General features: G+C 39.7%; 1 protein-coding gene across 2 annotated transcripts; it reads left to right on the forward strand.

The window, feature by feature from the left end:
- The first annotated feature begins 1035 nt into the window (after positions 1 to 1035).
- On the forward strand, positions 1036 to 20980 carry Rsph4a (radial spoke head component 4A). 2 transcript variants are annotated; one of them, XM_050137982.1, is made up of 6 exons: positions 1036 to 1735; positions 5764 to 5998; positions 8804 to 9553; positions 11845 to 11992; positions 14253 to 14370; positions 18937 to 20980. In XM_050137982.1, exons 1-6 carry the CDS (start codon positions 1056 to 1058, stop codon positions 19046 to 19048), a joined length of 2043 nt encoding a protein of 680 aa, XP_049993939.1. In that variant the 5' UTR covers positions 1036 to 1055; the 3' UTR covers positions 19049 to 20980. The 2 variants fall into 2 exon arrangements, with proteins under 2 accessions (XP_049993939.1, XP_049993938.1); XM_050137981.1 differs by lacking the exon at positions 18937 to 20980 and adding an exon at positions 16630 to 17964.
- The last annotated feature ends 1527 nt before the right edge of the window (positions 20981 to 22507 follow it).

Raw genomic sequence — 22507 nt, forward strand, 5'->3', positions numbered from 1 at the left:
ATTTTGAGTGATTTGATGAAGGAACACAAATTTCAGTTTCCCTAAATTCTATGCTGAAATGTGGAAGCAGTTTCATGAAGTCTTTATCATTTCATAAACAAAAATTATAAATCAAGGCAAGTTTAAAATACTTTGATGGGTACATCAGAGAGGGAGATACAACAATGTGTGTTATCTATCCCATGACATTTGGCAGAAGTTAGTGGTCTGCAAAGCTAATAGATTTCAAAAAGGCTTTTATCTATTGTCACAAGATGTTAGTTGCATCACAGTGGAGATGAAATGGCTGCTCTAGATGGCCAGAACTTTTCACATAAGGTAATTAGCTTCTGAACCTTCAACATGCCAATCTCTCCACAGTATCGAATTCTAATCCACCACTTGGTCTCTGCAGACACTGATTCACAGCTAGATGCAGCTTCCTTTCAGAAGCTGCCATTCACAGTAGGTTGGCTCAGTGAGTTGCAAATGCACTGTGAGTCCGCCTTTGGGGCTCTCCTAGTGCCTGAAACACTATCTTTTCCCATGCCATTGTCAGCTAACCTACTGGATTCTCTTGGTGCACTCAATACCCCACCAGTGTCTTTATCTGTCTCTCGAAACGAGGGAGGTACACAGAGAGCGATCGGCTTTCCACTAGTTCAGACCTCATTCTTCATATCATGCCTGGATCAAGCTGTCACACCCTTAAAGTTTTTCAGCCCCAGATCACAGTTCCTCCCACTGTGTGCTTTAGGCTGAAGACTTGCTGGTCTTGGGTTTCTAAAACAAAACCGAAAGGGTCTGGTTCGGATTGGCTGAGCTAGGAAGAATGACAGATACTTCACCAAATCACAAAACTAGAGTTTTCTTCTTAGTTCCCGCCTTAGACGCAGCAACAGGGCTGCTTGATTTTTTTTTCAAAGCAAAGGCCAGCCTGGGGTTGCTATGGAGACAGGACGCTGCAACCTGCACAGCAGGTAGGACTGATCACTTGGAGAACTTAGCAAAGCTCTGTATTGCTTCCTTCCATAACTTCATTCTCCCTTCAACCAGATTTTTTTTTCTTAAATTCTATGGAAAACTCCATTTTAAAGCAAGAAGAAGAAAACCAAGAGCCTGGAGAAGCAGAGAAGCCATGGGAAGGAGCAGCAGCAGCTTCTCCCCTGGATCCTGGTCCCCTGTCACCTGAGTACCTGGAAAAGGAGCAAAGGTCAGACACTGAAACACAAGGCACAATGAGCCCCTCTTGGGGCCGCCAAACTAGAGCCAGCCTGTCTCTGGGAGACCTCATGGGACCAGGAGTGCCATTCTCCCCTCCTCTGCTTCCGCTGGAGCGTCACTTCAGTCCTCCCCCCACTGCATCTACCCAGGACCCTGTGGCTTTATCACAGGCAAAGAAGAACCCCGGTGGGATTCCTGGCACTGCAACACCACCTCATTCTGATCCTTGGGAACCATATTCTGCTGCAAGACAATTTTCTTCTTACTATACAAGCCAAACAGAGGAATGCACCTCTGCACCCGCTCAGCCACCCCAGTTTGACTTGTGTAGGCCAGGGGATGCCAGCCATAACAAGCCCAAGCCCAAAGGGCTGAGATTCAACCTTTTACAGGAAGAAGACTCAAACAGTAACTGTGATACAGACCAACCTGAGTTTGAAGCTAATGAAGCAGCTCCCAGTATGCTTGAGGTGGCTATTCAAAATGCAAAGGCATACCTACTGAGCACCAGCAGCAAGTCTGGTTTAAATCTGTAAGTATCACTGGGAGTGGGGGAAGGGACAGTTTGACAAAGTCAGGCAGGGGCAGTGGGCAGCAGCGTCTCTGTGAAAATGTGTTGGAGACAAAAAAAGGTAGAATTGGAAAGAATTCCATGTGGAAAAATAAAAGGCATTGTGTATAGTAGCATAGGCCTTTAATCTCAGGACCTGGGAGTGGAGGTAAAGGCAGGAAGATCTTTGTTATAGGTCTGCCTGGTCTACACAGCAAGGTCCAGGTCAGCTAAGGCAACACATTGAGACCCTATCTCAAAAACTAACAAACAAAGAGGAAAGACAAAGAAAGTGAATTGGTGAGATCACGGCATCAAGCACTCAAATCCAGGCCCTGTTAATGATTCTTTCAGGTCTTTGAAGACCCTAGGCACACCATTCAGATATTTTCTGTTTGTTTGGGGCCTCATTATTGTTTGGTTTATTTACTCTTGACTTGGAAGGACTTACAAAGTCATGAAATCTAAGCCCTTACCCAGGGTGCCTCGAAAAATATAACTGCCTATGATGACAGTGCGCTCTCATCCCAGGATTTGTGTAGGTGGATTGTATGTTCAGTCCCAGGCCAGTGATGGGGTGACCACCCATCCTGGTTTTCTTAGGGGTGTCCTTCGATGTAAGCACTTAAAAACATCCTATATTCTACAGGAAACCAGAAAACCTGGTTACTTTAAAAAAACACTCCAGTCTCTCTTTTAAACATAGGGTAGCCAACTGTCCCGGTGTGTTCTTGACATTTCATTATAGCTTTGAGGTGAGACTTCATAGTGGTGTCAGTTACTAGACATTTTTGCTTCCAGGATTACAGAATCATAGGTGAATTTTGTGGCCACACACAATGATAGAAAACATCAAATGGGGGCTGAAGAGATGGTGAGTGGTTAAGAGTACTGGCTGACGTTTTAGAAGACCCAGGTTCAATTCCTAGTTCACAATTGATGTACAAAGTCCTTCTGTATATGTGTTGCTTTTATTGGTTAATAAATAAAGAAACTGCCTTAGCCTGTTGATAGGGCAGAGTAGAACTAAGCAGGAAAAACTATACTAAATTCTGGGCAAAAAAAGGTGGAGTAGAGAGAAGCCATGTAGCCTGCCAGAGACAGACCCTGGACAGAAACTTGCCGGTAAACCACAGCCACATAACAATACACAGGCTAAAAGAAATGGGTTAAATTGAGAAGTAAGAGTTAGCTAGTAAGAAGATAAAACTAATGGGCCAAGCAGTGATTTAATTAATATAGTTTTGTGTGATTATTTTGGGTCTGGGCATCTGAGAACATACAAGTGGCCTCTTACAACACACAACTATCTGGAACTCCAATTTTAAGGATTCTGAAGCCCTTTTCTGACCTCCCTGACATCAGGAACACACTGGTTTCACAGTCCTATGTGCAGCCAAAACACCCATACATTTTTAAAAATGTTAATAAATTTTTAGAAAAAGAAACAGTCAAATCAAGTCATTCTTTTCATTTTGTTTTGCTTTGTTTTTCGAGACAGGGCTTCTCTGTGTAGCTTTGGTGTCTGTCTGGAAACTAACTGTTGTAGACTGGGCTAACCTCAAACTCAGAGATCTGCCTGCCTCTGCCTCCCAAGTGCTGGGATTAAAGACATGCACCACACTACCTCACTAAGTCATTCTCTTTTATTATGAAGGACCTGACTCAGAATCTCATGAAGAACTTAATTTGCTTGATTCTCGTTTGTTTCATTCCTCATTATTCCTCTCTAGTCACAAGAAATAGTAAGTTCCCATGATCCCTCTGCTGAGAAGGCTCTTTCTCTTAATCTTTGCCCAGTTAGTTCCTGATGCTTCAGAACTCAGCTGCCATGTAACTGTCTTGCAGTAGTGTATTCTTTTAATTCATGGTACTTTGTGATATTTATAATTTTACAATTGTTTTTGAACTTATATTTTGATGCCTGGTGATCATCATCCTCCAAACTATGAGTAAATATCAGCAAGAACTAGAGGTTACATCTTCCAAATACAGTGTTGGTGCATGTGAGTACTGGAAACCCAACTTGAGTCCTCTAAAGAAGCAGGAAGTACTCTTAACCACTACATAACTCCAGGTCATAAAAAAATTTTAATTATGTATCTATGTGTGGGTGTATGCTTATGAATGTGGGTGTCCTTGGAGGTCATGATATTGGATCCCATGTATCTTGTGTTTAGTTTCCACATTTCTTTTCAGCTGACAGCATTTACTAACAAAACAGAAGGCAATTCAGTAGATCTTGATGATATTGGAAACAAAGTCTCAGAAGACATAGGCTAAAGACTTTGTCAATGTTTCATCATTAATTCACCCATCCATCCATGTATCCATTCATCCTCCATTCATCTGTCCATCCACTCATCCATCCATCCATCCATCCAACCAGCCAGCCAGCCGGCCATCTATCCATTCATCCATTTATGTGTCCATCTATCCATCCATCATTCATCCATCCATTTGTTTATCTATCCATCCTTCATCTATTTATCCATGCATCCATTCATCCATAAATTCATCTATTCATCCATTCATTTATTCATCCATCCATTGATCCATCCATCCATGCATCCATTCATCTTTCCATCCATCCATCCATCCATCTACCCACCCATCAACCATCCATCCATTCATTCATCTACACATCCAGCCATCCATCTACACATCCATCCATCCATCCATCCATCCATCCACTCATTCTTACTCTGTAAATCAGTATTGTGCAAGGAGAGAAGTGTATAGTAGTGTGAAAAGCCCATTCCTCACTTTTAAACCTAGTGCATAAAAACTACGGAGTATGAATTGTGAACAAAGTATAATTTATTAATGGGAGGGTAAATGAGTTTTACTAATTTAAATGTGAAACAGAGTATATAAAAATGTCATAATTACCAGGAGAAGACACATGTATAAGAATATTTAGGCAGCATGAACTGGCTTTAATGGAAGGGGGAAAAAGACACAAATTTGAGTGTGTGTATCTGGGAAGCATTGGAAGGGAGAGGGGAATATGATCAGAACACATGTGAAATTCTCCAAGAATTAACAAGAATAGTTTAGAATAAGAGAAAGAAGCAAAGAATTTGGTGATTTGTCTTTACCTGAACCTGGGCAGATAACACTATGAAATGCTTCTTTGGAAGTCCAAAAACATTGAAGCAAAATATTACTTTAAAAACTTTGATGTAGGAGGTGAAGAGAGGGCTCAGTAGTTAAGAGCACTAGTTGCTCTTGCAGGAGACCAGGATTTGGTAGCCAGTACCCACATGTTAGCTCACCACCATCCTTTAATTCTGGTTCTAGAGTATCCAATAATTTCTGACCTTCTCAGTAACCAGCATGCAAATGATATACGTTCATGCATATAAGCAAAATGCTCACATGCATTAAATAAAATAAACCTGAAAAAAGATGTAGGTGCTAGAGAAATGGCTCTGCAGTTATGAGCATGTACTGCTCTTGCAGTGGACTAGAGTTTGGTTTCCAGCACCAATATTATGTAACTCACAAAGCACCTACAACTCAGGATCCAGGAGATCTGGCATGGGCACCTGCTTTCACATGCACATACTCACATGCATAGACATAATTGGAAATCCTTTAACATATATAAGGTGGCAATCACACAGCTCTTAAAGAATTAACAGTATTTGATATCAGATTGTATTTGGTGAGGGCAAGGATGAGAAACAGGAAATAATTGAGGTAAGAGTAAAAAACATGCATCACTGTTAATATATAGTTAGGAGATTTTAACTTCAGAAATGAAATGTGAAAAGAACTGATGTGTATTATATATCTTGCTGTGATACTTTCCTCTACTAACTTAAATATCCACACCATATTAGAAACTTTACTAAAGAAAATTTTAGAGTAGGTTCTATCTGGAGTAGTAGAAATTAGCTTCTCTTCAAAATCTCTTAAGATTTCAAATTTTTAACTTTCTTAAAACCCAACTGAATTTGCATGAAAAATTTTTAAATGTTCATGGAATTTTCTCTGTTTGGTAGATATGATCATCTTTCTAATGTGTTGACCATGATATTAGAGGAGCGTCCTGCAGATGCTGTTGACATCATTGAAAATATAAGCAAAGATGTGAAGATGTCAAATTTTAATAAAAAGTTAGATACACTCCACAATGAAAATGAGATGCTTCCAGAATATGAAATAGCAGAGAAGCAAAAGGCTCTTTTTCTCCAGGGACCATTGGAAGGAGCTGATCCAGAACTGGAGGAGGAAATTGTAAGTGATCACCAACTATCTCAACACTATTTTAATGAGCACTGGAATCTCAAAGATGAGTGGGACTTGCCTCATCAATACACCATCTTATAGCTCTGTAAATAACTGTAAGTCATTACCAAATTTCTCGATGCTGCTAATGAACACTGGAATCTCAGGGAGCTCTAGACCAGCAATGAATTTATAGTGAGATTTTTTTTTCTCACAAGAGAGGGTGAGAAGCCGGAGAGAGGGCTCAATGGTTATGAGCACAGGCTACTTTTCCAGAGGACCTAGATTTGGTTCCAAGCACCACATGAAGGCTCACAACCATAACTCCATTCCAAGGGGATATAACACATACATATGGCGTACAAACATACATGCTAGCAAAACACCAATCCACATTAAAATTAAGGCTAAATAGATTTTAAGGTAAGTACACACAGATATATATATATATACTGAGTGTTTGGTAGGCTATGTCATCTAGTCTTGATGAAGTTCACTCCATGATATTTGCAAGACCAACCTGCTGAATGAAATCTCTTCAAATGTGCCACCATCAAGTGGTGCATGACTGTAAAAGCTTTATATTTTCCTTTAAATTAAGTTCAAAACATAAAAGTACTTCTATTGTCACTTCCAATGTGTGGTCGTTTTTAGGGTAAGATTCATTTGTCTGGGTATTTACTATAGTTTAACCATGGTTCAAAGTACAAGCAGTTAGAAATAAAATTCTTTTTCAAATCAAAAGTCAAATTAGTGAAAATATTTGGAGAAAGAATTGGTAACAGAAGGTAGAAAATATATAGTTTGGAGTACAATCTGGTGACTAACAAAATTTTGAACTTCAAATACTCAAAATAGCATACTATATCTTTTGCCATAAATGTTTGTATACTTAAAAATTTATGTATAACTTCATGTTCTAGTAACAACAAACTATTTACAATAATTTCAAATAAACTGCTCTCAAAATAGAATTTTCATGGAAAAGCAAAGGAGGCAGGGGCTTGACTGCTCCCACAGTGCCTTGGTGTAGCAGCCTTTGGGAAGAAACGCAGCCTGAGGCAAAGAGACCGATAGTCCTTGGATGGAAGGAACCTATGATAGGAGTAAGGAGCTAATGCCAGGCTGATTTGCACAGTGGCATTGGAGTATGGGTCAAATACAACCACGAGAACTGTAGGAGCATTCAGTATGTGGGGATCAAGCAGATGGCAGACATTCTCAGGGATAACTTTATTAAGAAACATCAGTATTCAGTACAGGAATGGGGCCCCCAGCTGTCTTTGGCAACTTCAGTAGATCAGGATCTACACCCAGATACAGGAGGTGAGTGAGAAGACACGTAGCTGTTTTGGGTCTGAAGACTGACCACCCTTGACCCAGCGTCTTCCTAATAAAGGTCAGGCCAGCAGCCATGGAATATCAGAGCTGAGTTATGGGATGAAGAGTACAGCTTCACATTGGGGGCAAAAAGAGAGTAAAGGCTTCTACTGTCATGCCTAAAGACCTAGCTGGGTTCAACCCTGGGACCTACATGCTTAAGGACAGAACCAACTTCAGAAAGTTGTCCTTTGACCTTCACTGTTGTGCTCCTGACCCCATGACAATGTAGCTAAGTGAGAAGGACCAAGAGCAAGTAATATTCTACATGCCAGGGAAAGAATTTTAAAATCTATGTCACAGTTGAGGATTTTAAAGGGCATTATGTTAGTCAAGCCAAATGGCTTTTAATTCCAGAACTCAGAGGCAAAGGCAGACAGATCTTTGTGAGTTCAAGACCAGTCTGGATGACAGAGTGAGTTCCAAGAAAGCCAGGGTTACATATACATTAAGACCTGTCTCAACCAAAATCAAACAAACAAACAACCTCCCCCAAAGTCCTCATATTTTTCTTGACACCACAATGGGAAACAATAAACACTTGCAAGTCATTTGTGAGAACGATGAGTGCTCATAACTGCTCTGGGCCGTGACAGAGCAAGACTGTCTGGGAAGCATCCCACTTTAGCTAAAGTTCTTTTGAATTTCCATTTTGTCTTCTAACTGTAGCTATTCTAGTGTCCATTTAGCACTCTGTATTCATTTCCCTGTATTTCTTTTATGGAATTATGTTTATCTTCATTACTTCAAATGTTATTATATACTACACATACTGTCAAGTACTTATATTTTTGTTTTAAAGTGTAGCTCATTCCAAGCAACTCAAAAAATATTTACCTTTATAATCTTTTCCATTATTTTACATGTTGTCATATATAGAATGTTAATGTTATTTACCTGACATACATGTAAAACCATGAATTTAATACATAGTTTAGTGACAACATATATATATATATAAATATGTGTCTGTTAGACTATGTCTTATTTTAGCATTATTAACCTATTTTATATGAAAAATAATGTTGATTTTTTTTTCAAATAGAGCCTCACTAGATAGCTGTGGCTGTACTGAAATTTGCTATGTAGGCTAGTTGGCCTCAAATTGAAAACTGTCTACCTGCCTCTGCCTTCCTAGTGCTAAGATTAACGATGTGAACCATAATGCCTGACTTGAATGTTTATCAGCCATTAAGTTCTTTCTAAGAGTCACATGAAACAAAGTAATTAGGATCGTATGGATGAGTATAGCACACAACTGGTCTAAGAAGCCTTATGTGTGGGGGAAGAACAGAAGTTTAGGGATTCACACATTTTGCTTTGTATCTTCAAAGAAAGAGGAGTGGAGAAAGTAGAGATAGTGTCAAGGCATAGAAAAGATGCAAACATTCCTCTAATCAATAAGATTTTAACCATGGATATTTGTTTTCCTAGGCAGAAAGCTCTCTGCCCAATGTGATGGAGTCAGCGTACTATTTTGAACAAGCTGGAGTTGGTTTGGGGACAGATGAGACTTATCGGGTGTTTCTTGCCCTCAAGCAACTTACTGAAACACACCCAATCCAAAGATGCCGCTTCTGGGGCAAGATCTTGGGTCTGGAAATGAATTATATCATTGCTGAAGTAGAATTACGTGAAGGGGAAGATGAAGAGGAGGTGGAAGAGGAAGGTGTAGCTGAAGAAAGGGACGATGTAGAAAGTGAAGCTGGGGAAGGCGAGGAGGACGAATTACCTAAGTCCTTGTATAAGGGCCCACAGGCGATACCCAAGGAAGAAAACAGAACGGGTACAAACAAGTACATCTATTTTGTTTGCAACGAGCCTGGAAGGCCATGGGTGAAGTTACCATCAGTGACGCCTGCTCAAATTGTTACCGCAAGAAAAATCAAGAAATTTTTCACTGGACGACTAGATGCAGCCATCATAAGCTACCCACCCTTCCCAGGAAATGAAAGCAATTACTTAAGAGCACAAATTGCCCGCATTTCAGCAGGGACCCATGTCAGTCCTCTAGGATTCTATCAGTTTGGTGAAGAGGAAGGAGAAGAAGAAGAAGAAGAAGAAGAGGTGGAAGGTGGCCGGGACAGCTATGAGGAAAACCCCGATTTTGAAGGCATCCAAGTGACTGACCTGGTGGAATCTCTATCCAATTGGGTTCACCATGTGCAGTACATTCTTCCTCAGGTAGGAGTGTACTCGGGTAGTGCGCAGATTTAGACTGACATGTGTTCTGAGATGATCTGCTATATTTTACATATTGATGTGCATTAATTTCGTCAACAGTTCTTTTATTCTACATGAAGCTCTCATGTCAAAAAAAACACTAAACAATTACTACAGACATGAAAACTAGTTTTGTACAGTGGTTATATAGGGGCTCTGTGCCAGGAACACTGTATATAATCAATTACGTAGGATTTAAATACGTAGGATTCCATCCTCACCACAACCCCATGAAAGGTTGCAGGATTCCTTTTGTACAATGAGGGGTTGAGGCAGACAGAGTGGGAGAGATGGTAAAGCAACCTCAGCTGATTCCTTATAGAGTGAGGTGTGAGACAAAGGACCCAGAGCCCGTCCTGGGAAACACCTGATGCACTCTTCCATCATGGGTAGAAAGTCTTCACTTCAATACGGATAATAGGTTCTTCTGAGGACTCTAGATAAGGATTATTGTCTGAGCCATTAGGACCCCAGGTTTATAACATTTGAAATTTTGTGATTAATAATAATTAGCATGGAAGGAAATTCAGCTAATGAGCTGAATTTGAAAGTACATTATATACTTGTATGTAAGCATTACAATGAAAAAATCTTTTGTTCAGTTACTCATAAATTGAAATTATGCTAATAAAAATAATTATTAAAAAGTACTATTGCCAGGGGATGGTGATACACACCTGTAATCCCAGCACTCAGGAGGCAGAGGCAGATGGATCTGTGAGTTCACAGTCAGATTGGTCTACAGAGTGAGTACCAGGAAAGTCAGGACTACACAGAGAAACCCTGTCACAAAAAGCAAACAAATAAAAAAAAAGTACAATAAAGGCCAAATGTGTATAAACCATGTCACTAGGAATCTTGTGGCAATGTCTTACAACTGTTTATATTTAAGGAATATTCTACAAATAAGGAAGTACAGGAACTGGACATAAGAGAGCTTGCTGCTCTTCCAGAAGACCCGAGTTTTGTTTACAGTATCATTGACAGACAGCTCACAATGTCCTGCAACTCCAGGTCTAGGATATCTGATATGTTCTTCTGACCTCCATGGACACCTGCACACAGGTGTCACACGTGCGCACGCACATGCACAAACACACATTTTTTAAAAGAGGGAATTGTAATGATGGATTTTAATTTTTTGAGACAGGGTCTAATTATGTATTTCCTGACTAGTCTGGGACTTGCTTTGTAGAACAGGCTAGCCTTGAACTCTCAGAGCTGTGCCTGCCTCTGCCTCCTGAATACTGGAATTAAATGTGTGTGCCACCATGCCTGGCTTTAATGACTGAATTTTAAATTTTTAAGTGATCTTAAAATCTTTCTGATGATTTCTAATCTAAAATAACATATCAATACAATCAATTAGAACATTTCAAAAGAAACGAAAAATGTATGCTTTTTAAAGTCACCATTTATTTTATTTATATAAAGCGTAGCAAACTAGTTAAATGTATTACTACCATTTCTGTAAAGATTCTGCCTATTTTAAAGACTGCATAGACCTTAAAGTTCTGTAACTTCAAGAAATGTAAAATTATTGAAATAACTCATACAGGTTTGTTGTTTTCCTGAAGTAACCCAAATGGAAATAACACTTGGTAAACCATACAGAAAGAAGAAGCACAGTGTGGCAGCATGTGTCAGCAAGTCTAGCACTGGGAAAACTGAAGTAGGAGTGCAGTGGGATATTATCTGTATTTGGATAAATAAGTCTTGCCTGAAGACCAGAAGCAAAGCTAAAGCCACTAGAGCTCAAGCAATGGTGATACACATCTATAATCCCAGGATTTGGGAGACAGAGTCAGACTCTGTGAAGTCAAGGCCACCCTGAGCTACACAAGATCAATGCAAAAGTAAATCTGGGTAGTGGTGTCTCACACCTTCAATCCCAATCCTCGGGAGTCATATGTCCTTAATCTCAGCACTAGAGGGAATATAAAATGGGAGGAGAGAGAGGCTTAGTCTGCCGTCTCCTAGTCTTGGTAGAGGTAAGCCTTCTCTAGTGACTTGGCTGCATTGCTTTTCTGGTTTTTGGGTTGTACCCCAATATATGTCTCTGGCTTTTTATTATTTGTGCTACACAGGAGGATCATAGAAAGTGAACCTGCATCAGAATAGTTGGGCAAGTTTCCCATACAGAGAAGTCTTGTCTTGATAATTACCAACCATATATTCTGAATATATTAAGAATATTCTGACACTATTAAGATTCTCATTTATCTACTAAATGTTGCAACATTCATCTCCAGGGTCGCTGTACTTGGTTCAATCCTATACAAAAGAATGAGGAAGAGGAAGAAGAAGAAGATGAAGAAAAAGAAGACAAAGGAGAAGAGCCTGACTACATAGAACAGGAAGTGGGGCCTCCTCTTTTGACACCAATCTCTGAAGATTTAGGTAACTTTACACACTGTTAATGAGGACTCATAAGCTATATATTACACATGTGTGGTAAACTTGCAACTGTTGGAAACCCTAAAGAGGGGCAGAGAGCTAGGTCTCATCCCTTATTTCTTCCCTGGGTTCTGTAGGGTGGGAGTAAAGAAGGCTTTGGGTTATACTAGTGCTTTGAGAGCAGCTGAAGGACTGGTGCAGAGAGGAAACGTGGATGGGCTGTAACTAACAGGAAAGGCTGACATCACTCCTGTCTTGCCTTCAGTATACCACAAGCACGTGGCACAGCTATGGTACAACGTTATGTGTGGTCTCTAACGAATGTCTAATCTATATTTGTCTCTCTATTGTTTCTTCCTATTCTGTTTTGCTTGCAACTCTTACTAGGTTTTTCCCATAGTAATGATTTGTCTTTTCTTTGGTGATGAAACTATTCACCCTGACTACACAAACTTCTTCTCCTTTAGTAAAGCCTCCATTGCAAAAATGTTTGTACATATTTACATGATGTAAATATTTATACATAATCTATATGTGTGTGCGAGTGTGTGCACACATGCGCACTATATGCATATATACATCCATACAATTATATTGCCCTAAGACACTCATAAAATACTATCTTGAAACAGGTAGTGGTGGCTCATGCCTTTAATCTCAGCATTTTGGAGGCAGAAGCAGGTGGATCTCATGGAGTTCCAGGCCAGCCTGGTCTACAAAGCTACTTCCAGGATAGCCAGGACTGTTACACAGAAAAACCCTGCCTTGAAAAACGAAAAAGAAAAAAAACCCTCTATTGATTTTTATATCAAGCTTCTCTTTTATCTTTTTACATTTTAAAACTTTGTTTCATTTTACATATTAGGCCCAGTTTCTGCTCCCTCTACCCATCCCATCCCCCATCCACTCCTCAGAAGAGGTAAGCCCTCCCTTGTGGAGTCAACAAAGTCTGATGCACCAAGCCCCCACCCCCTGTATAAGGCATCCCATCATAGAGAATGGGCTACAAAAAGTCAGTTCATGTACCCAGGATGAGTCCTGGTCCCATTGCCAGGGGTCCTCTCAACAGATCAAGCCAGATAACTGTCACTCACATTCAGAGGGCTTATTTCTGGTACATGCAGATTCCCTAACTATGAGTCCTGAGTCCCTAAGCTCCCACTAGCTGAGGTCAGTTGTGACTGTGGCTTTCCCAAACATGGTTATGACTGGCCCTTGTCCTTATGATTCCTTCTCCTTCTCTTCAACTAAATTACAACCCAGTGTTTGGGTGTAGATCACTGCATTAGCTTCCAACAGTTACTGGATATAGGTTTTATGATGACAATAAAGGTAGTCACTAATCTGATTAAAGGGCAAGGCCCTTTCAGACACGCTCTCCATTATGACTAGGAGTCTTAGGTGGGGTCGTCCTTGTTTAGAGGGAAACACCATAATGACTTTCTCTATCAAGATACATCTTTCATTGCTCTCCCCCTCTGTGCCTCCCCCAACTTGGTCTTCTTAATCCCTCAAGTTCTCATCCCCCATCCTCTCCCTTCTACCTCTTCCCAGGCTGCCCAGGAGATCTTAACTATTTCCCTTTCCTGGTGCCTTCCATGTGTGTCCATCTTAGAGTCCTCATTTTTGCATAGTTTCTTGGGTTTGTGGATTGCAGCCTGTTTATCCTTTGTTTCATGTCTAATATCCACTTATGAGTGCATGCATACTGCTTTTGTCTTTCTGTGTCTCGGTTACCTCACTCAGGATTTTTTTTTCTACTTCCATCCATTTGCCTACAAATCTCAAGATGTCCTTGCTGTTTTACAGCTGAGTAACACTGAGTAAATGTACATCAGAATGGCTAAGATCAAAAACACTGATGACAGCCTATGCTGTAGAAGATGTGGAGTAAGGGAATGCTCCTCCACTGCTGGTGGGGGTACAAACTAGCACAGGCACTTTGGAAATCAGTATGGCATTTTCTCAGAAAAAATGGGGATCAACCTATCTCAAGTCCAACAATACCATTCTTGGGCATATACCCAAAGGATTCTCAATCACACCACAAAGGCAGTTGTTCAACTATGTTCACAGTAGCATTATTTGTAAAAGCGAGACATGGAAACAATCTAGATGCCCCTCCACCAAAAAAATGGATAAAGAAAATGTTTTAACTTTTTATAGCAAATGTTGATGACTGTTCCATATTTATAAAAATCACTTCAGTTACCAGTAGATTCTTGTTCTCTTTGAAGCTTATAAATTTCTCATTGGGTTCCAGATATTCAGAATATACCCTCTTGGACAACACGGCTGTCCTCAAATCTCATTCCACAGTATGCTATTGCTGTCCTTAGATCCAATCTTTGGCCTGGAGCATATGCCTTTTCCAATGGCAAGTAAGTATCTGACCACTTACAAAGCCATTTGTAACCAAACTTCACAGCTTATATTTTGATGAGTGCAAAACCAAAGTCAGCCCCACCAGAACATAAAGCTGGGAAAGGATTTATTTACCCGCAGCAGGTAGGCAGGATATTGAAACCCATTTCAATACACCTTTCTGGCCAAAGGATGGAAGGATGATGCTTTTGTCCAGGGAGCCCATACATTTACCCAAGGCAGAAACAGTCCTGTGTATAGTGTACTGAGCGTAAGCAGGGCAGTCCCAAGCATATTCAAGTCACAATCCAGAAAGGAATGATTACAAACATATTTTGAGTTATGTTTAGCTGAAATTCATAAATAAGATGGCTTGGGATTTGAATCCTAGATAGGAATGACTCTGGATGTTCTCAGCTTGCATGGTAAACTTTACATAGAAATAAAAGACAAACTGAAAGTACATTCATATAAGCATTTGGCTTTAAAAGCCTTGCTTAGTGTCTGACAATTCTAATTGTTTAGGATCAGGAAATTATGTTATCACAGTTGTTAATACTGTCTTAACTCCTCTTTGGCATGTTAGATATATAGTGTGTGATTTATTAAAATGGCTTCTGTAATATAGTAAAGATAAAGTTCAGAGCTAGAAAATTCAGGGTTGTACTTTATCATCTTAATTATCCCATTTAACTATAATGGACTGGTCTTATAATACTCACTCAGTAATTTAGTAGAAAGTTTATCCCTTGCTGTGAAAAACACAGTTTCATTTGTCTTGTTTCTGTTTCTTTCTTAATTAGTATCAGAAAGCACAACTGAACAGGTAAAAGCCAAGGTGCCTTGGTTAGACTAGCCATTAATGACCCATGTTCAGGTGTTAGTTGGCCAACACAAAACACATTTTGTGTGTATGTGTCTGATCCATTGTTTCTAAGAAAGAAAATTGAGTTGGATGCACAGGGGATTTGAAAGGAGTTGGAGAAAAGAAAAGAAAATGATGAAATATATTATATGAAAAAAATTAGAAACTACAGTTAAGACAAAAGTGAAAGCCAGTGGCTACAGGGAGTTTGACTAAGCTCCAGTGAGTATATGAGCAACATAAACTGGACATTTGGGGTTCTTTTTTCCTTTTGGGGGATCACAAGGGTTGGGGGTAGACTTGGAAGGACTGCAAAGTGAGTGTAATTGGAGTGCATAATGTGAAATTCCCAAATAATCAATAGAAATATTATATTGGGAGAAAAAAACAAGTAAAAGCCAAGCTTTTAATTATTTACCAAGATAATATGAGGAAGAGAATTTTGACTCCCCTCCCCCACATTATTCTCTCCCAAGGATGAAATGGATTTGCAGAATTGTGTATGTCACTGATATGTGGTCATCTCTTTGAGAAGGAACCACATGAAAAAGATTGAAGAAGTTTAATGGAGATGTAGGTGGGATCATGTGAAGGGGTGGGCCTTCCAGCCAGAGACAGAACACTGAGAATGGAGGCTCTTTACTTAGGGTTGCATGACCAGCCTTGGGGGCAGAAGAAGGCTCTTGAGTTAGGGATGCATGACCAGCCTTGGGGGCAGATGAAGGTTCTTGATTTAGGGATGCATGACCAGCCTTGGGGGCAGAGTTCTTAACTGAAACTCCCTCTAGCAAAGGGGGAGGGGTCTGTCGACTGGTTATGCATCATGTCCTAAGTGAGGTGAGGCCTACAAGAAAAAGCATCTGCAATTTCCTATGACCATGCCTGAAAAAAATAACACATCACTTTTAGCTACACCTCTTATTCTTCATCCAGCCAAGGCTAGCAACTTTTGAACTTTGTAGAAAATTTCTGTAAAAAAGAAAAAAAATAAATAATTGAATAACTGCAGAAGGCCCTTTCTTGAGGAAGGTCTAGATACAGGGTGCATTTTTGATAAGATCTGGCTGGTTTCTTTTAAACTTAATTTTATACACATTGGTGAAGATGTCAAAGCCAGTTGTGAGCTGCCATGCTGGGAATTGAACTCAGATCCTCTGAAAGAACAGCCAATGCTCATAACCTCTGAGCAATCTCTACAGACCTCTGGCTGTTTTCCATAACCAACTTAGCAATTTAGTAAAAAATAATTTCCAGTAGTTGATGAATTACTGGGGACAATTTCACTCTGACAATTTAAACGCCCTGTTTTAAAAAACAAAACAGGGTTCCAAGATATAGTAGCAAGACCTTACTAGTATAAAGGGGTCAACCTTCCTAAAGAGACATGACTTTATTTTCTTTTCACTCACAGAAAGTTTGAAAACATCTACATAGGCTGGGGTCATAAGTATAATATGGAGAATTACGCATCCCAGGCCTGCTACCAGTCTAGCAAGAATACCCCAGTGGACCAGAAATTACAGAAATGGATGATCCCAGTGTGAGTGAGGAACAGGCTTCCAGGGCCACACAGGAGGCCACTGTACTTTCAGCTGAGGAGAATGAAGAAACTGACGATGAAGATGATGACAATAATGACTAACATGAAATTAGCCCAGTTTGATGTGGCACTGACACACACAAATCTTTTACGGAGACTCATTTTATATACATACATATATTTTGAAAATACATATATGTGTATGTTGGAAATGATAGTACAAAATATCATTCCTTTAAAGTTATTAAGTGGGGGATTAGGGTGGGGGAACTGAGGTGGCTCAGCGGTTAATATATATTTTGCCCTTGCAGAGGACAGTTCCCAACACCCAAGTCAGGTGGCTCAAGGTCTAGTCCCAATGTCCTTTCCTGTGCTCCACAGCAACTGCATGTGTGCACGAGTCACGTGTGCTAACACACATATAGTTAATCTTTAAAAAATGTTTTAAAAATTAGGTATGCTTAAACACACCTTTAATCCTAGCACTTGGGTGGGGGGGGGGGGAGGAGGCAGAGGCAGAAAGAGCTTTTTTAATCCAAGGCCACCCTGGTTAACTTAGCGAGTCCCAGGACAGCCAGTGCTACACAGGGAAACCACGTCTTGAAAATAACAAACCCTGAAAAAAATATATCACATTTGAGACTGCATATAAAGAGCTGCTGTACAGGAAGTTGCCCAGTGGATTTTCCAGCTCATATGAGCACGTCACTGTTTTAATAGCTACAACTCAGGTAATTAACACTTAAGTAATCCTGATTGCGAAAGATCTCTCCAACAGGATTTCACTATGTATCTCTGGTTGTCTTGCAACTAACTCTGTAGGCCAGGATAACCTCAAACTCACAGAAATCTGTCTGCCTCTGCCTCCCAAGAGCTGGGATTAAATTGTGTACCACAATGCTCAAATTTAATTTCAAATTCAGCAAGTATTGAAAGTTATAATTCACAACGCTTCTTGGAAATGCCTAGATTTTCAGTATCAAGGCATATGGAATTTAAAACTTTGATAACCAGGGACTGGAGAGATGGCTCAATGGTTAAGAGCACTTATTCTTGTTGTTGCAGAGGACTTGGGTTCAGTTCCCAGAAATCAAACTGGGCAGCTAAACAACTAACTGTTAACTCCAGTTCTGTCAGATTTGATACCTCTTCCAAAGGACACACAAGCGCACACACACCCTCAAATAAAAATAAATCTTTACGAAATTGTGACAACGGTGTTACTTTTAGAAAGCAATCAGCAATTTACACTTTTCTACCTCCCTTGTCATAGAGTGAGAGATTGTAGATCACTGGACTATAATTTTGAGTAAAACTGTGGTAAATCAGAAGGTGTCTACTCAATACTTGAGCAGATTTAAAATACTTATGAGTCACTGCATAGACTACTATGGTGGAATCACCACCTGGCTGTGGCTTAACAGATAAAAATCTGTCTGGCAACTGTCTCTGGAGGGCCTACATGGCATCTACTTGATCCACCTTCATTCTCCCAGCATTCAGTTTAGTTTTGCCCACATAGCTCTATTCTACCCTATAACAGGCCCAAAAGAGTTTCCTTACACATTAACCAATAAAAGCAACACATATACAGAAGGACTTCTGACATCATCTCCCCTTCTTAGTCTAAATAAAAAGGAAGGTTTTAACTTTAACAAAGTAAAATACATATAAAAAAGAGATATCAAGCGAGAATTACAGTTACAATATTAATATATACTTCATCTTTTATGTAACTAAGGAAAACTATAACTATTCTCCAACTCCAAGGGATCTGACATCTTCACCAATGTGCATAAAATTAAATTTAAAATAAACCAGCCAGATCTTGTCAAAAAAAATGCACCTTGTATCTAGACCTTCTTCAAGAAAGGGCCTTCTTCAGTTATTCAATTATTTAATTTTTTTACAGAGATTTTCTACAACATCAAAGACTACAGAAGGATATATTACCTAAGTAAACAGGAAGTGTGCATTGTAAGCAACTTCTAAAACATTAGCATTCACAAAGACATCGGGCTGCCTGGACAGTCTCCCAAAGTTCTTTTGTAACACTGCAGCCACCCATCTTCATATAGTCCATAGTATCTGGCAGACTTTTTCATGAAGCAGGAAATTTCAAAGACAGTTCCACCTATATTGACAGTTTGTCAGTCACTTTTTTTCTGTGTCCTGCAGAATGTCTAGCAGACTCTTTGATGAAGCAGGAACCCCGAAGAATCATTTCACCTTTACACAAGTTCAGCAATCATTTTTCTGTCGTCCTGCAGGTCTAGCTCATACAGCATAGTATCAAGCAGTCCAGGTAAGAGCTGTTTCTTAAGGAGCCTCTTTGGTGCCCGTCATCCTCTTGAAGTAGCTTGGTGCTGCCAGCAACAGATGTATCTCATTGTCATGAAAAGTCCTAAGTTTTTAAAATGTTTAAATGCCATATTCTGTTAGTCCTTGAAAGATTTGAATAATACCTATTTAACTGAAATATATATCTATGTCTAGAAAATCTCACTAACATGACTTACAAGCTTGACTATTATAGATGACTATCTATTAACCTATATTTCTTAATTATACATTACATCTTTAAATGAACTGCATAAACACAGTACCTTAATCAAGAGCAGAAATACATATATACAGTATAACAAAATTGACCTTAAATTTGTATCAATAAACCGAGATCCATACCAATGCAAAGTATTCATGTCTATATCCTATCCCACTTTTGTGGGACAAATGTCTATATTCTGTCAATTATATTTTAAATAAATGATTGGCCAGTAGCCAGGCAAGAAGTATAGGTGGGACAACCAGACAGAAAGTTGAGGCAGGTCAAAGAACAGGATTTTGGGAAGAGGAAACCCCATTCTCTCGGCAGTCGTAACCTAGCCACAGAAGAAGCAAGATGTGACTGCCTCACTAAAAAAGGTACTGAGCCATGAGGCTAACGTAGACAAGAATAATGGACTAATATAAGTTAAAAAGTTAATAAGAAGCCTGAGCTAATGGGACAATCAGTTTATAATTAATGTAGACCTTTGTGTGGTTTCTTTGGGACTTAACAACTATGGAAACTGGGCAGGACAGAAGCCCCAACAACAAATGGCACCCAACGTGGGGCCAGGTGCGACAGAAACTCAGTCAACAAATGGTGCCCAACGTGTGGACTACACCACATAAAGCCTGGGAGAGGTTGGAAAGTGATTCTAGACAAAAAAGAATAAAGCATGGCTTCTTGGTAGCAGCAATTTCTTGGGTCCACTCTGCTTGTTAGACACAAGCAAGCCCTCTCATTTAAGAGAGGCTTCCTAACTCAGCTTTAGCTGCAAAACTTTGCAGCTCTTTTAAGAGGCCATGCCATGAAACACTTAAACAGAACTGATGAAAAGCTGACCACATGCATTTTAGTTTTTAGTCATAGCAGGAAAAAAGCCGTGCTGTTTTAAAACGCCAGCTTTCAGGACTGTCCTGACAGTGCAAACTCTAACTCTTTCAGGCAGGAGGTCCAGCTACAGAGCATTTAAGTGTGGTTTGTGAGCACTCAGTTGCAACTTGCTTGCTGGCAAGAACCTTGAAACACCATAGAGTTGTGGCAATAAACATGGCTCCAGCCAGTACCTTACCATGAGGCCGGATTCTCAGAAAGCTAAGGAATGGGCTTGATCCAGCCGTCAAGGCCATCGCTTTAATCTTCTACATATTGCTTAGCAAATTAAAGAATTACGTGTCAGAAAAAGAGGTATACAGTAAAGAGAGTCTCAAATAAGAAGAAAACCTCTAAATGTTTTACAATGTATTAAAAATATATGCAGGCTTGGGAGTGAAAAGAAAAAGGTTAAAGTCCTTTTAAAAACAGAGAGTAGTTGGGTATGGTGGCACACACCTTTAATCCCAACACTTGGGAGACAGAGGCAGATAGACCTCTGTAAGCTCAAGTTGTGGCGGCATACACTTTTAAACCCAGCACTTGGGAGGCAGAGGCAGGCAGACCTCTGTGAGTTCACAGCTTGGTCTACAGAGGGAGTTTCAGGACAGCCAAAGATACACAGACAACCTGTCTTGAAAAGCAAAAAATCAAAAAATAAAAACAAAACAAATAGAATTTAAAATAAAGCCAAGTAAAGATGAAAAATACACAGAGAGTCTGGATACTGTATGTTATATACTCTTTGAACTGTTTAAATGCTGAGGAAGGAGCAAGAGCTGCTAAAAGATATTTATAAACGATGCTAAATTATAGCATCATTTATAGGTATTTTGAAAATACCTTGATTTCAAAATTGAAGTCAAAAGGTATATTACTTTGGAGAAGAGAATTTGCTTTTGTTTCCACAGGAAATGAGAGGCTGTGGATTCATTCTGAGTTAAGAAAAATCAGGTTTGATCAAGGAAGACCACCTGAGAAATCTCCAGTAGGAACAAATGGCCCAAATGTCTGAGTTCTATATCCAGAAGAGATTCAAGCCTGCTGCTTGAGATGATCAAGACTCACAGAATACTCCAGTCAGAACTTGAAAATAATTCTAAATTTTCTCTAGGTCTCCATTAGATTATCAGTGCACACAACGAGCAGAAAGTAGCCTGGAATACTATGCTCACATTCCCAAAAAATGGATTATGGATATTTTCTTTGTTTAGAATGTTGGTTACAAGTTGTTATGGCTAATGGTCAGGAAAAAAGTTAAACAAAGGATATTAGATTCAGAGTTCTTGTTTTTAAAAAGAAAAATAAGAGGAAGAAGTGGTGTGGAACAAATGTCTATATTCTGTCAATTATATTTTAAATAAATGATTGGCCAGTAGCTCAGCAGGAAGTATAGGCAAGACAACCATACAGGAAGTAGAAGCAGGTCAATGAGAACAGAATTCTGAGAAGAGAAAACCCTATTCTCTCAGGAGCCGTGACCCAGCCACAGAAGCAAGATGTGACTGCCACACTAAAAAGGTAACAAGCCACGTGGCTAACATAGACAAGAATAATGGGCTAATATAAGTTATAAAAGTAAGAAGCCTGAGCTAATAGGCCAATCAGTTTATAACTAATGTAGACCTATGTGTGATTTCTTTGGGACTTAACAACCATGGAAACTGGGCAGAAAAGAAACCCAACAATACACTTTAAATGTAAACAAACATTTATAAACAATATTTGGGAACTGAGGTAAAGGTCTCACCAAACTGCTTCCTGCTGTTTTTTTTGGGGGGGGGCAAAGTATTTAGGGGTGTTCAAGGCAAACTCTCAGGGGATCTTGGTTCACACATTAGCTGGTAAGGATTCCAAAGGCTCTCATTCTCTGTGGAAACAAAAGAACTTTTTCCAAAGCAACATATTCTTAGACGCAAAGTTTGAAGACAAGATATCTTTAAAGTATCGCCACATGGCTGTGGCTTACTGGCAAGGTTCTGGGGCTTCATGGTATCTACTTGACTCTGCCATCTTTCTCCCACAATTCAGTTTAGTTTTCCCTGCTAGCTCTGTTCTGCCCTATCACAGCACCAAAACAGATTCTTTTCTTAAACTATTTTTTAAAATTTATTTATTATGCCTCCACGTATGCCCATATGCCAGAGTGCCAGATCTCATTACAGATGGTTGTGAGCCACCATGTGGTGGCTGGGAATTGAAATGAGGACCTCTGGAGGAGCAGCCTGTGCTCTTAACCTCTGAGCCATCTCTCCAACCCACAAAACAGATTCTTTATTCATTGACCAACAAAAGCAACACCAGAAGGGTGCCCAGCAGCAGGGGCAG

This window comes from Alexandromys fortis, unplaced genomic scaffold, assembly GCF_014885135.2.
Source record: "Alexandromys fortis isolate MF-2015 unplaced genomic scaffold, M_Fortis_MF-2015_v1.1 scaffold_14, whole genome shotgun sequence".
NCBI lineage: Eukaryota > Metazoa > Chordata > Mammalia > Rodentia > Cricetidae > Alexandromys > Alexandromys fortis.